The 15,837-nt window shown below is 29.8% G+C and overlaps 1 protein-coding gene across 1 annotated transcript; it reads right to left on the bottom strand.

The window, feature by feature from the left end:
• Positions 1-470: 470 nt before the first annotated feature.
• Positions 471-5,469, bottom strand: LOC114302292 (cinnamoyl-CoA reductase-like SNL6). Its single transcript, XM_028247295.2, has 6 exons — positions 4,976-5,469; positions 4,710-4,867; positions 4,075-4,263; positions 1,947-2,100; positions 1,659-1,851; positions 471-738 (listed from the first exon to the last, which is right to left on the bottom strand). The coding sequence occupies exons 1-6, from the start codon at positions 5,121-5,123 to the stop codon at positions 654-656; spliced, it is 927 nt and encodes a 308-aa protein (XP_028103096.2). The 5' UTR covers positions 5,124-5,469; the 3' UTR covers positions 471-653.
• Between the last annotated feature and the right edge of the window lie 10,368 nt (positions 5,470-15,837).

The raw sequence follows: 15,837 nt of genomic DNA, 5'->3' as shown, positions 1-15,837 counted from the left end.
GGCATCTCTGCGAGTGAGGAACAGATTACTCGAGCACTCACTGTTGCGCTCGAGCAAACTAAGATTTGTTGAAGAGTCACAACCTCACAGGCTTAGCTCCTAAGGCACTCTCTGCACATCAACCTTATTTGCATATTTAACCATTTAAGTAAATTTATATGTCATTTACTTAAATTTACAATATAAATAAGAAAATATCCCCCATTTAGATTAAAAAAAATTACAAAAAAATCAAAATCCAATTAAATCAAAAAGGTGGTTCCCAAGTTTTAGTACAAAAATAAATTTTCGACTGAAATTTCTAAGTTTGAAGATGAAGTAAAGTGGTTAATATCTCGTAGAAAAATTTCATAAAATCAAATTAGACTATTTAATATATAATGAACAATTACCATAAAAAATTATTTTCAAAATCGTAAGTTTTGAAAAATCAAATTTTTACACTTAGAAAATTTCCAAGCTAAGTCCAGTTTTTGATAGAAAACCTTTTTAATACAACCATCTTTATATGAATAAGGGTCGGGTCTCAACCCGAGATGTTATAATTACCAAGCCTTAAGATCATTAATGATATTTGCATACATAACAAATAGCAAAGAAACAAAAAAGAAAAAAAAGAAAAAGAAAATGCACGTAATATGGCATGGCTGATGCTAATAGGCAGTGCCTTCAACCAGCTTGTTTAATTTCTTGTTCCTCAATTTCTCAGCATACACTTCCCTCCCTTGGCATTCATACCTATTCACAAACAAGACCAAGATTTAGCCCAAAATGCAGAGGCAAGATTTACAGAGCACTCCTAATTAGTGGTTAGATCCACAATCATCTGATCATACATCTGTTAAACCAACCAGTTTATTTTCCTTTTTCTTTCTTCAACTTGACACTAATTTCATCAGGCACTTGTCTAAGACAGTTTAGTGCATGAGATTCTCATCGTTATGGTCATGTTTGTTTCAGTGGATATATATGACCTTGGAATTAGATTAATAATCCAACAAAATAAATAATTCCATATTTGGCTAAGAAAATTGGGGCCTGGACTAATAGTCCTCCCAAACATGACCTTATGGGGGAATGTTAAATTCTAAGAAGGGGTCGATACACAAAATGAAGGACTAAGGAAAAGTTCATACTAATTGGCTAAATTAAGAAATTGATAGGATTTTGGCAAAACCTCATATTTTTGGTCAATCCAAACAAACTAAATGATTACTAATTGTAGGAGTAACCGTTTTAGAAATGCTAATCATATCTAATCCATTTTGTCCAAACAAATATGATGTGGGGGTTTAAGAAGGGTTAGATATACGCAGCCTTCCTCCGGCATGTGAAGGAACTGTTTCTGTAATCATCAATCACTAGATTTTCCAACTATATTCTAGCCTTGAATCCAAATATTGATTTGACAAATTCAGGGTCTTTTGCAAGATGAATCCCATACGTGGTAGAGTGGCAGTGATACATTACTCAAAAACTTGCTTTTAGAACATCTTGCAAGTCATTGTTTTTATCAAACACCTTCCTACCACACATGGGATTTACAACATTTGCAAACCAATACATGGTAAGCTGAGTAGAACCCAATATAATAGTTTCCAAAACATGGTGTAAAAAATTATGGCAATGCTAAGAACTCAATGACTAATAGTCTTTACCTAGGTGGTAAGGAGATCAAAGGACTCAAGCTTTCTGCAAGTTTCACAGCTTCATGTTCAGAATTCACAATTTTATTGAAGCAAAAGTATCTCCCACATGTGGACCGATCCTCAAAAGCACGAATATTAACATCTGCTAGAAAGTTCACATCAACTATTGCTAGGACTCCGTTTTCATACATTTGCGCTGCCCCTGTAGCATCAGAATTCAGCCGATTAAACAACACTCTTGCCGATAGGTAAAGTAAACTAAGAAAAATGGATTTTAGGCGTGTTTAACATTTGAACCTTGAAGATACGACATTGTCACTCGGGGATTCTTTTGAGCAATGGCAGGTCCAAGAACTAGCCCGGCATTTATAGACACCATGTTAAGCATTCGGTCCATGGCTAGAGCCCAAGCAGCTTGCTCTGAGAGTGTCTTTACTAGTGCATACCATAACTGAAAAGTATATAGTAAACATTCAATTGAGATGTTGCATTGTTTACACAATTGACAGATTAGTTACAAAATGGTGTATAGTATATCTAGATCGAGGAATTGTGGTAAAAACCTTAATCATTTTCAGTATATTTTTGTCATATTCGAGCACAAAATACTAGAGCTCTATGCTTTTTGAATTATTAAAGCAAATTGTTGTGCCAAGTAATGGTATGCTCCTAGAAAATGGTTTTCAAAACAAGATGCACCTACATGTATCCACCCGCCTACAAGTTTTTGAAGCCTTGCATGGGAACAAAGTCATCCCTAATGCTGTGTTTGTGTTTGGTTGGGTGATTTGAGAAGGGATTTGGGAAGGGTAAGAGAAATTGTGTATTTCTCCAAATCCCTCAACCAAAAACAGCGTAACTATATTTTGAAAATATTATCAGATGAGAAGAGTATAGAAACCACATTCAACACTATCACTGCTTTGTCATCACCAATGCAAATTTATGCAGTTCCATATATATATATATATATACTAGTTTACCCAAGCCCGTGCAAGGCACGTGCAATTATTACAGTATGCTTAACTTATGTATTTTGATAAATTTTTTAAAATTCAAAATTGTTTTGTGAAATTGAATAGAATAAATTATTAGATATATGATAGAATTATGTGGTATGATATGTATCATTTTTTTAATTTGTTATACACCTAATGATGTGGACTCCAATTCTATTACAATATCATTTTGGGTGAATTTATAAGTCTTCAACATTTCTTCCGAATTATAAAAAAAAAACAAAATTATGATCCGTAGCTTTTCTCAACAGATAAATATAAAACAAATACTAAGATAATTCTCCCATCTAAAAAAAAAACTACTAAGATAAGTCATTGAACTAATAAAGAAGCAGAACAAAATACATATATATACAAATGACTAATTTTATTAATACATAAATCATACTCGAATAACAAATGATCAATTTATTCAGAAGTAAATCATTAAGTAAATTAACAATTTTTAATGATATGAAAAATATTTTTCTGTTAACCATTTTGTTAATAAATAAATCATTAAGTCCATTAACAAGTTTTCATGATATGAGAAACATTTTTCAATAAACAATTTTGATAATTTATTATTGCGTAAGAGAATAGTTTTTTTTCCCCTTGGGTATGGTGTTAAATTAAAATTTATAACAAATGATAGTTGTAAGTTTTAGTATTATAGAACCGATTCATATTTTAAACAAACTTTATGGGTGTACTTGTAATTTGTTAAAGAATAAAAGATTTATGTTTCATAATTAACCAAGAATATTTGCGTAATTACGAAAAAATATATTTCATAATTGACCAAAAATGTTTGTGTAATTATGAAAAAACCTGTTACATAATTGACTAAGAATGCTTACATAATTACAAAAAAAACCTTTACTCAACATATAGGCCATCATTCGTAAATTATTCAAAATGAAAAGGGCAAAATAGGAAAAAAAAAATGACAAACCATAGCAAGAAAGTGCTTCCTTTTATATATATAAATATATATATTTGTAAATAATGGAAATAAAAACATCATTGAACCATATCCAAGTTGCAGCCTGAGCAATGATTTTTTTCAAGATTCAATAGGAAACAGCCTGAGCACCAGTTTCCACTTCTAACTACTAAACTGAGTTATGGCTTTTGACATTCATGTGTAAATCACAAAAAATGGTCATTGTGAATTAGTAGAACTTTTAAAAAACATAAACAGTAGTTGTCTCCAATTTTAAAAATTACTGTTTCATTCCCCCATCTAAACTTCAACACCTAACATTGAGGTAAATTATTTGTTAAAAAAAAGTGTCCACTAAGACAGTTTCAAAAGGAAGCAGTTTCTAATGATTTCAACATCATCAGTGGAACTCTACAATTCAAATCTTTTGGTAAACTATACAAGAAAGGTCTATATTTAAATTAAACATAGATCCACATACCTTCTTTTTCCTGCAGAATTCTTTATCACTCCATGACCTTTCATCTACATCCTTTTCTGAGCAAATATTCTCTCTCCATATTGCTGCAGTTAGAGAAGAATTGAACACAATCTTCTCTATAGTCTCTGTTTGTGCACATGCCTCTACCACATTGATTGCTCCTCTCACCTCCATATCCACCATTTTATCCTATCCATTCAACCCAAATAATCAATAACTTAATAATGTCCTTAAAAATAAGAATTCTTATAAGATACTTATGGGCCTAATTACCCAATAATGTATGTCAAAATAACGCTCTCTCTTACATGTGAGACAAACAGACTAAGAATAAGGTATGTAAAAATAGACAAAGCAGAATGCACAATGACAGAGATAACGAGATGCAGTGGCGGTTCAAGATTTTTTGAGACTTTAGGCTAAATATCAAAATGAGATTTTATTCAACCAAGCTTTTGAAGAGTTAGGTCCTTCGACAATAAAAAAAATTTTGAAACTTTTTTTCAGGCTTTAAGCGGCCTAATGTTTAAGTCACCTCTCATATCGTGTTAGACTATCGCTAGTCCCTAAACATTAAAGCTGTCAGGAAATGAGTATAACAATGAATATCGAGCTAACATAGGAAATCAACTTACATCATACCCATCTTGGCAATCTAAACAGCAGAACAAAGCACAACAGCCCTTTAATGCTTCAAGAATGCTATGATAATCCAAGACATCCACAGTAGACACCATTAGTCTCTCCTCTATCGTCTCCATATCCCTTATTTTCTTCACTATCTCTGTCTCTCCTGCATCAAACCAAAAACCCACAAAAAAAAAAAAATTCTATTTAATCTCCCAAAACTGTCCCCCAATATATATATATATATATATATAGAGAGAGAGAGATATCTCACCATTCTTTTGGATAGCTGCATGAACTGTATACCCTTTAGATAACAATCCTTTAAGAATCCAAAATCCCACATAAGTTGATGCATCAAGAACACAGACTGTGGGTTTTTCGTGGTCCATGTCTTCACTTCTAGCTTCAATTTCTTCCATTTTTTTTTTTTCTCGTTCTAACCTTTGTTATTTTTCTTCTTTTTTCAATATGATATATATATATATATATATATGCAGGTAGATAGGGGATACTAATAGAGGAAGAGTTGGTGAACTATACAACTTCACGTTCTCATCTACTCATCATCTTGTGATGGCTATTGGCAACAGGTTTATAAGTCCTTATGTATTGGTCTGAATTTTCTAAATGTGCCAAGAATGTGTTATATATCTAATATTATATTATAAAATTAACTGGTCAATTTTACGCTGACATGTTGTGTGACGCTTCCCAAAAACAAATTTGTGAAATTCACTATTCAAAATCAATCATTTATAAAACTTACTACACTTGTGTTATGATTACACACAATGTGTAAATTTGTGAAATTCACTATTCAAAATCAATCATTTATAAAACTTACTACAATTGTGTTATGATTACACACAATGTGTGTGTTACAATGGTGGAGAGAAAAGGAGAATAAACTGTGTATTTTATATATATACATATATATTGAATTGAATCATATACAATAGAAGCAGCCTGTATTTATAGGGTATAGGGAAACTTAGATAAGTATAAAAAAGCTTTGTTATCAGAATCTTACGATTCGCGATTCGATACGCAATTTTTGCAAAATCGATATGAATCTATGAGTGAATCTATTTTGGAAGTGAATCTCTAGTGAATCGCACGATTCACAATCGATTCACGATTCGATTCACTTTTTACGATTCATGCAATTTTTTAAATTATTGTGTTCGACATATTTTCGACTCATTTTTTTCATCTTTTTAGTGAAAATGACATAATATAACTTCTAATAGTATTTAATACCAAAATAACCAACATATATATATGATTTGCTATTATTTTAGTGATCATGGAGTTTTTTATAGGATCCAATCAGATCCGGTCAGACCTAACATATTTTTAACCTTTCTTCTCATTTTTGTCCCATTCAAAAAATTGTAATATATCTTCTAAAGATGTTTAAGATTAGAGTTACACTATGAATTATCTATTACTATTTTATTAAATTGAATACTACATGTGTGAGGTCAGTTATACCTGTTAAAATGTTTTAGGCTTTAAAATAAAATATCCTAAATAATTCTTTCTTATTATTTGCTCACTCTTACTTAGAAAAGTATATATGCTTATTGTCCAAATATCAATATCGTTGTTAACTATTGTTACTTTAGAAATTAATAGTTTCTATTTGGTTATTACCTTTATTAAGAATGGTTGATAAAAAAATCTTAAAAAAAAAAAAAAAAAAAAAAGGTAAGATGGTGATTTTACATAGGAACCTTTGTTAACTTCTTACCTATTAAATTACGTGATTATCATTCAAAATAACATTTTTGTTGATTTAAGTCTAAATATTTTATATTCATAAGATACATTTAACATCTAAATGTGTAGATATATATTTTTAAGTGATTTAGAAAAAGTGACCGAATCTTTACGATTCACGATTCGATTCGATTCGCGATTCGGTACGAGACCATTTCGATTCACGATACGAATCCCGATTTGACAACTATGTAAAAAAGATAGAGAGAGATAAAGATAAAGATAAAGATAAAGATACAAGGAGATGGAGATGGAGATGGAGATAGAGATAGAAATAGGGATAGAGATAGAGATAAAGAGAGATAGAGATAAGATATATCTATAATATAGTATAGATAAGTATAATAAAGCTAATATACATTAACAGCCGCAGTCAAACTCAAGATGGGTAAGTATCAACTAACTTTGCAAACCAGATCATTGAAACGACTAGGAGGATGAGCCTTGATGAAAATATTAGCACGTTGATTAGCAGAAAAAATAGGGAGAAGATGAACAGTGCCACGTGAAACATGCTGTCGAATGAAATGACAATCAATCTCAATATGCTTGGTACGATCATGGAAGACATCTTTGTGAGCAATTTGAATGGCACTCTGATTGTCACAATAGAGAGAGGAGGTAGCACCAGGCTCTGATACCATGTTACAATGGTTAAGAGAAAAGGAGAATAAACTGTGTATTTTATATATAGTGAATTGAATCATATACAATAGAAGCAGCTTGTATTTATAGGCTGTAGAAAAATTTAAATAAGTATAGGAGGAGCTAGATAGAGATACAGGGAGATGGAGATAGAGATAGATAGAGATACAAGGAGATAGAGATAAAGATAGAGATAAGATATATCTACAATAACTAATATACATTAACAGTGTGTAATACCACTTCTAATATATATTATAGTTAGCTTCATAAATTTTCTCGGGATCAATTTGTTTTCCACAAGTTGATTTACATTATGAAAAGTGTTTAATTTCAATTGGATTCAATTCATTTTTTCCCAATTCCAAAAAATTAAACAATAATTTGTAAATTTTTTTGTTTGTTTATAAAATTGACTTCAAAAAAGTAAACAAAGAATAAAATTAAATTAATTTGTCCTCAAATAATAAACAAAAAGACTATATTGCCCCTTAATATCCTATTTTTAGATACATAAAAATCTCCGTTAAAATTTCTAAATATCTTAAATATATTTAGTTACTTAAAAAAAAAAATTAATACAATCATCTGATCGCGTATTATTATTTCTAGCGCCGTCTTGTGGTCAATTTTTGGTCAATTTTTGGTCGAAAAAGTTACCCAAAATAGAGGACTGCATTGAGAAAATTATATGGTTACGAAAGTTTGCTACGTAGGTAGAGGATGTGGCCTTGTGGAGAAGATGATTGTAATTTGTAGGTTTAGGCAATGAATCATGTGCTATTTTTGTTTTCAGTAATGATTCTTCGCCCTTTTTCCTCACCTTTTTTGACCCCCTCTCTCTCTCATTGGTTACATTTTCTTTTTTTTTTTTTTTTTTCTTTTTTTTCCTGCTTCTCCAATTACCACCCGCCACGTGGCAAGGGGGTGAGGGGTGACCCCCAAAAGGGTCCCAAGCATTATTCTTTTGTTTTTGGGTATCTACTTCTTCATGTGGTGCAGCCAACTGCCTTTTGTACATTTGGAATTAGGTTCCTCTTTATTTTTTGGGGGATGCACCAATAAATCCCAAATTAATAACTTATATACTGTTTAGTCGTAAAAATTTTTTTATAGACTGAAAGATCTCATTACAATGTTTCAAACATCATATTAATGTTTCGAACATTAGATTTCGAACATCAGATTAATGTTTCGAACATTAGATTTCGAACATCAGATTAATGTTTCAAACATTAGATTGATGTGCAAATAGGACTAAATGGAGCATAAGAAAATTTTTAAGACTAAATGGTTCAACTTTTCAGAAACTAGGACTTATGGGTAAATTTTCTTTATTTTTTTCAACAATACCACGTGTCAATCAATGGAGGATTCTTGATGAAATGTCAAGATCACCCTTGAGCAGGTGCAGAGAGCTGGGAATTCTATTGCAAGGGAGAAATAATTAATTTTTGCTCGCAAACATTGACACCCAATCTGCTAAATAGGAAGTAGAAGAGTAGTCAATTGAACTAACTCAACTAATTTATATAATTTACTAATTGGATTTTTTGTTATTAATAGAATTCTAAGCACAAAATTATTGTTATGGTGAGAATGTGTAAAGACAAGATTTGAATTGTAATTGACCTGATTAAAAAAAGTAGGGTAAACTAATAATAAGTTCTAATAGTTGGACTTAATTTTCATTAAGTCTTATTGAAAATAAGTCTTGATAAAATTGTCGCTAAAAATAAATTTTTTGTGATAATTTTTTATATATGTCGCTAAAAATTGATAATTAGTGACTTTTTTTTGTCATGATTTTTATAAATTGTCGTTAAAACTTACAATTAGTGACTTTTTTTATGACAAATTTTTCATATAGGACCTATTAAATAATAAATCCACTTATTAGGACCTACACGTAATTATCCAAAAAAAGTATCAATGAATCTATCTATACATTATTAATAGAAGTTCAAGGCCAAAGATAATGTAATGGTCCCAATGTGTAAAGGGAAGATTGCGTTATAATTGACAAAAAATAAGTACTTACATTGCTCCTTTCTGATTAAAAAAAATAAAAGTAAAAATTCTTTCTTTAACCTGACTTGATTTTTGGGGGGCTATTTATGTAAAATTTATTAAATGTGAAAATATTATGTAGGATTGTATTACATCGTACTCGCATGGTGTAAATGATCAATAAAATATTATAAATAGGATTAAGTGAGCATTTTTGGTCTCGCACTAATTCAACTATGTAATTTTTGCTACTGCAATGTGATATTTTATTACAAAAAATTAAGATTTAAAGATCAAAATTTATGGACAAAATTATTTTTTATGGACCAAATATTTTTATTGCGAAAAGTGTCGCCATTATATTTTTAGCCATGAAAATTGAACATTAGTGATGAATTATCCTTTTGGAACCAAATTTTTTGTCTCAAAAAATAAACCCTTTTGAGACCAAACTATTTTGTCGTTAAAAGTGTATTTATTAGCGACATTTTCAAAATTTTATCACTAAAATTTTTATTTTTGACTTTTCGGGACAGCCTTTAGCGGTTATTCTCATGACGATAGAAATTGGTCTCTAAATGTCTTTTTGCAATAAAATTTTCATTTTTAAAGACTAAAAAATTTAATTTATAAAACTGTTATATGTTATAGTGTTTTTTAATTTATTAATAATATCGATATTTGATATTACCATTATATTATGATATTTACTCCTATTCAAAACTCAAGTTTTACATTTTTTAAGGTGAAGTTGTCTTAATTGTTTTTTTGTTGGCTTTTAAATACACAACTAATCTAAGGCTAAGTTTGGCAAGTTGTCAAAAAGTCAAAAAGTTAAAAAGTTACTCAAAAGGTTAAAAAGTTATCACTATTCACCAAAAGTTAAAAATTACAGCTGCACAACTCCCAATCTTAATTTTCCCTTACACACTAATTTATACAATTTTTTAATATACGTTTTTCCATAAAAAGTCAAAAAGTTAACCCAAACATCTATATTTTTTTCCTCAATTTTTTAGTCTAAAAAGACAAAAAGTACACTTATTTAGGATATCCCAAACAACCCGTAAATAAAAAGGAGACAATTTGACAATGATATTACCTAACGAATGGGAATGTTGGGCAAGTGGACAAGAATTAACTTGAGGCAATTCTATTGGCCCAAAGGAACACTATGGATATTGCCAACTTTGCAAGGCAGAGAAAATGCAATTGAGTTAGTATTCTTAAAAGCAACAAAAATATTTTGGTGTATATATGTGATTACTTGCAAGTATAAGTAGCAGAGCTAATTAGTATTGGGACATGTGGCAATGGGTAATAGAAGAACAGAAAGTTAGACAAGCCAAAAGAAGAAAGGTAAAGAACAAGTATGAGGACATGGATTCACCAGAAGATGTCAAAAAGAAAATATGATGTTTTGTTTGGTTACCAAGAAAAACCTAACTGTTCAGGGAAGACCTCTCTATGTATGACCCTCTTACTATATTCATCTTATTTGGGGTTAGGCAATCCACTATTGGCAGACCTATGTTTTGACTCTCTCTCTATTTTTATTTTTTATTTTTTATTTTTTTTTTCTTCTCTCTCTCTCTTAGTGAACAATAGCAAAAACCCATTTGATAACCAAGAGAATGTAAGGAACAAAATTTACTATTATTACATACCAAACAAGTTTAAATAATGTAATCAATTGAAAAAAAACCTTACACTCAACTTTCTTAAATCCTAATATCCCCAATTGAATAGATTGAAATTAGAAAAAAAAAAAAAAGTTGACTTGACGATGAGAGTTAAAAATGTAATTTATATATAAATTCAGAGGGAAATGCTACAAACCCCCAGTGGGGTGACCTCCACTGACAACCCCCAATGACGTGTCGCACTGGGGTTGGCCGAAAATAAAAAAAAAAAAAATAGTTTTTTCGTCCAATAGGAGCCGACCCCAGCACCCCCAGCTGGGGGTCTAAGTCATTTTTCAAATTCAGATTCACTTTAAATTTGATAATCTAATTAGAGATGGCTTATTACTTTTTGGCGATGATGTAGAGTATGTTGAATTTTCGCCAAACCCTACATTTGGGCCTTTAAGTTTGCAATTTTACAGTTCATGAAAACTTTTGTCTTAATAGTGCCTTTAGGCCAAGTTTGGCAAGCTGTCAAAAAGTTAAAAAGTCAAAAAGTTACTCAAAAAGTTAAAAAGTTATCACTATTCACCAAAAGTTAAAAATTACGGCTGCACAACTCCCAATCTTAATTTTCCCTTACACACTAATTTATACAATTTTTTAATATATATTTTTTCATAAAAAGTCAAAAACTTAACCCAAACATCCATATTTTTTTCTTAAATTTTTTAGTCTAAAAAAACAAAAAGTGCACTTATTTAAGATACTTCAAACAACCCTTAGGAATTTGAATTTTTAATTCTATTTGTCTTAGCACCTAGCTAAAGACTTTTGACCATCTAAATTTGGGTTTAATTAAATTTATTATTGTTTTTCTATAATTTTTTTCCATTTATTATTTGTCATGTTGAGGAAAGAAAAACATATGTAACACTGATTCAAAAAAATATATATCTAAAAGAAAGCACAAGGGTTGCATATAGGGGTGGCCATTGATCGGTTTGGGTCGAGTTTTTATTACAGAATAAGAAATTTGTCTTTGTCCAAACTTGGCCCAGCTCGGTCCAAATATTGGACCTAAGTGATAATTCTAAGGCCAACATTAAAATAATATATATTTTCAAGTCCGCCCGTTGAGTTCATATATATACATATATGGACTCACGGAAAAAAATAAATCAAATTATTGTATATATAAAAAAATACTTTAAAAACTATCCATATATTCCAACATACAATAGAGATTGAAAAAATTATAAGACTTGAGTAGTTTTAACAAATTAAAATACTTATAAGAACTATAATGCCTTTACTCTTATGGGTAAACTTCTAAGAGCATCTCCAACGGTGAATCAAAAATTTCACCAAATCTGAGTTAAAAAATGACCATTTCCTGAATTTGATACTTCAGGCTCCAACGGTTCACCTTCACCAAATCTATCCCGGGACAACCGGGTGGTCGACCGGCCGGTTGACCGGTTAGGCCAAAAAATTTTTTTTTTTTTTTTTTTTTTTTGCGAATTGTCTGAACCTTTTTTGAACTTTCTGAACTTTTTTCGGGACAACCGGGGTGGTCGACCGGCCGGTTGACCGGTTAGGCAATTTTTTTTTTTTTTTTTTTTTTTAACGGTTTGAACTTTTTTTCCTGAACTGTTTGAATCTTTTACTGGTTGACCGGTTGGTCAACCGGCCGGGCAACCGGTTGGTCGACCGGTGTACCATTTTCAACGGTCAGTAACAGTGATTTGGTAAAATCTGTGTCTTGATCTCAGTTTGATGTCTTGTTTGCTGAATTCTCATTTTGGTATGACTTTGGTGCAACCGTTGGAGCGTGAAAAAGTGGGTTTTTCATCAAAATCTAAATCTGATGCTGGGTTTGGTTCACCGTTGGAGATGGTCTAACAATGTCAGTATGTTTGGTTTGAATTTTTTGAATTAAATTTTTTAAAAATTGAGTTTTTTGATTTTCGTGTTTTTTTTTATTTTTTTGTTTTAGTGATTTTTTTTTTAAATTTTAAATATTTTTTTACTTTTTTAGATGCACCTTATTTAGATGTATCTAAAAAGTAAAAAATTTATGAAAAAATATTTTAAAAAATTAATAAATACATAAAAATACAAAAAATGTACTGAATTATCGTATTTTTTTTATTTATATTTTTGACATTTAATGAATTTTTAAAAGGTTTTTTTCACAATTTTTTTACTCTTTAGATATATCTAAGTTAGGTATGTCTAAAAATTAAAAAAATTATTTAAAATATTAAAAAAAATCAATAAAAATAAAAAAATACAAAAAATAAGAAAATAGAATTTTCAGGAAAGTGTTTTTGGAAAAGTGAAACCAAGCAAAATGAAACAAACACTGCATTGTTGTTGATAAATAACTCATGAGGGACTTAAATTAGCGTCACTTATATGTTTTTTGTTATTATATTACATAAATAAATAAATATTTAAATATATTAATTTCGGACTGGGTTGGATTGGGCCAGGATACAAGTCTAAATTTCAAGCTCAAACCCATTTATTAAGTAGGTCGGAAATATTGATCCAGCCCAGCTTTATGGACCAAAATATTTTCTCAACCTTAAAAATGTAAGATTGGGTTGGGCAATTTGGACAGGCCAACGGGCCGCTTCCAACCCTTAGTTGGGCAAAGAATCATGTAAGTAAAAGGATCAGTTTTGGGCCCAAAGCAGAATTGAAATTGCTTGACTACGATGGGCTCAAGTTTGGCCCTGAATCAACTTCTAAGATGTCCCCTTATAGTCATTCATAAATTATGATAGGGTAAATTACACTGACACCCTTTGAGATTTATATTTATTACAGTTCACTCCTCACAGTTGGAAAATTACACTGACCCCCTGTTAATTTAATTTTATGTATGATGATTATTACGGTGTGAGGGGGGAACTGTTATGAAACTTTAAACCTCAAGGAGCAATCTGTAATTAAACTTTAAATCTCAGGGAGGGGGATGTAATTTTCAAAATGTGATGGGGGAACTGTAATAAATATAAATCTCAGCGGGTGTCAATGTAATTTACCCATAATAATAATAAGGTACTGCTAATGATGATAACAAAAATTATGAGTAAAATGATATGTGCTTTAGGTTGATTTGGAAAGTAGCCTTTTTAGTGATTTTTTATCTAATATATTAGGTGAAAAAAATTGAAGTATTTGGGAATGATCATTTGGCTTTTTACAATATATATATATATATATATATGTATATATGTATAAGTAGAGAGAATGAAAAGCAATTTTTGATTTTTTGTATAATTTTTTAGCCTTTAGTTATTATTATTATTTTTGTTTTATTGACATTTGTCTAAAATGTTAAGTTTCCAAATGAACCCTTAATTACGTTTTAAATTAAACATAAACATATATACATATGACAAATTAAATCATATATTAATCTAAATACCTTAATTTATTACTAGAAAATTAACTCATAAAATTACATTAATTTAATTTTTTTAGATCCATTTTTTCATTTAATAACATATTTAATTAAATTAAAGGGTAAATTACAAATACACCATTTGAGATTTGCTTAAAATATATATTGTTCCTTGTAATTTGAAAAATTATAAATAACCCCATTTTACAATATTTTCTTTAACAAAATTAACTAAAAAAATAAAATGCCTGACTACTTTTCTATACAATGATAAAATTACCTGAATTATTAATTGAAATAAATTTCTAACTTTATTAAAAACTATTAATTGACTTGATGATTTATTAACAAAAGTGCCATTTACTATGAAATTATAAACTTTTTTTCTTTTAGAAGAGATGAAATTATAAACTTTAAGAGGCGGGGTATAATTTTTAAAATTACAGATGATAAATTGTATTTTAAGCTAACTATAGGGAGCGTGTATATGTAATTTAACCTAAATGGAATTATACATGGAATATGATAATTAGAGTTAAGGTTTGGTTAGAATTGGGATTTAATTTGGAAAAGAAGCTAAAGATGAGAGTATTTTTGACATTTAATTCAATTTTTGATACTTGATCTTGAGATTTTTGCATTGTTTACTCTCAATTTGAAACAGTGTAACATACTTTTCGTTACTTTTAATGAAAAAATTGCCAATAACATTTTAATCCAAAATCATAAAGAAATTTTTACATATATTTAAATTATGAAATGCTCTGATGAAACCACAACAGGATAACATAAATTTTTTTCCATGTATATAGATATATACACAAATGACACATACATCAAATATAAGACCATCTCTAATATTTTACTTTTTCTTTCATCAAATTTAAATTTGATGAAAAAAGGATCAAAATCCTACCCCAACATTGTCATCCGTTTGATATCAAATTGAGGATGGCTAAAACTTTTCATCAAATTGAGGATGAGTGAAGCCTTTCATCAAATTACAGTAGATAGACGTTAGTGTAGGAGTAATGGACGACCGACTGATTGTCCGGCCAGTTCTCCCCCGGACATCCACTTCATTGTAATCTACATTGGCCGGTCAACTGGCTAGACATCCATCCGGTCGTTTGCCCGGTCGACCAGTGATTTAATGAAAGATCAAAAACCTCAGTTGGAGCACGCAATATCATATAGAATTTTTATTCAAATTTAATAAAATAAATGAGTAAACGTTGAAAATACGCTAAGAGGCCGATATTTGATAAAATTTAATTAAAATTGTAAATTTAAAACATTTGTTATGAAATTAATTATGGAGTGTCAGCCTCTATAACCTTGGGGGGTGCAAAAGTGTTAGGTTACTCTCAATTGTGAGAACTTACGGATTTATGGGGCTTAATATGAATTTTGTTTTAATAATTTGAATCATTATAAGATTCTCAATATATGTAACCTATATAAAAAATTTGGTCAATCTGATAATCGTAATTTTTTTAATCTATCAAGTTTGTTTATGGTAAATGGGTGAAAATAGACTATTTATTTTTTTAAGACAAGTACGATAAAATAAAAATCTATAATTATCGGATTGACCTAATTTTTTTTATATAGATAATATACATAAAAATTCATACAAAATGAACGGTTTGA

The sequence above is a fragment of the Camellia sinensis genome, chromosome 10, assembly GCF_055761805.1.
Source record: "Camellia sinensis isolate YWXY chromosome 10, ASM5576180v1, whole genome shotgun sequence".
Taxonomy (NCBI): Eukaryota; Viridiplantae; Streptophyta; class Magnoliopsida; order Ericales; family Theaceae; genus Camellia; species Camellia sinensis.
This window is presented reverse-complemented; position numbering and strand designations above follow the sequence as displayed.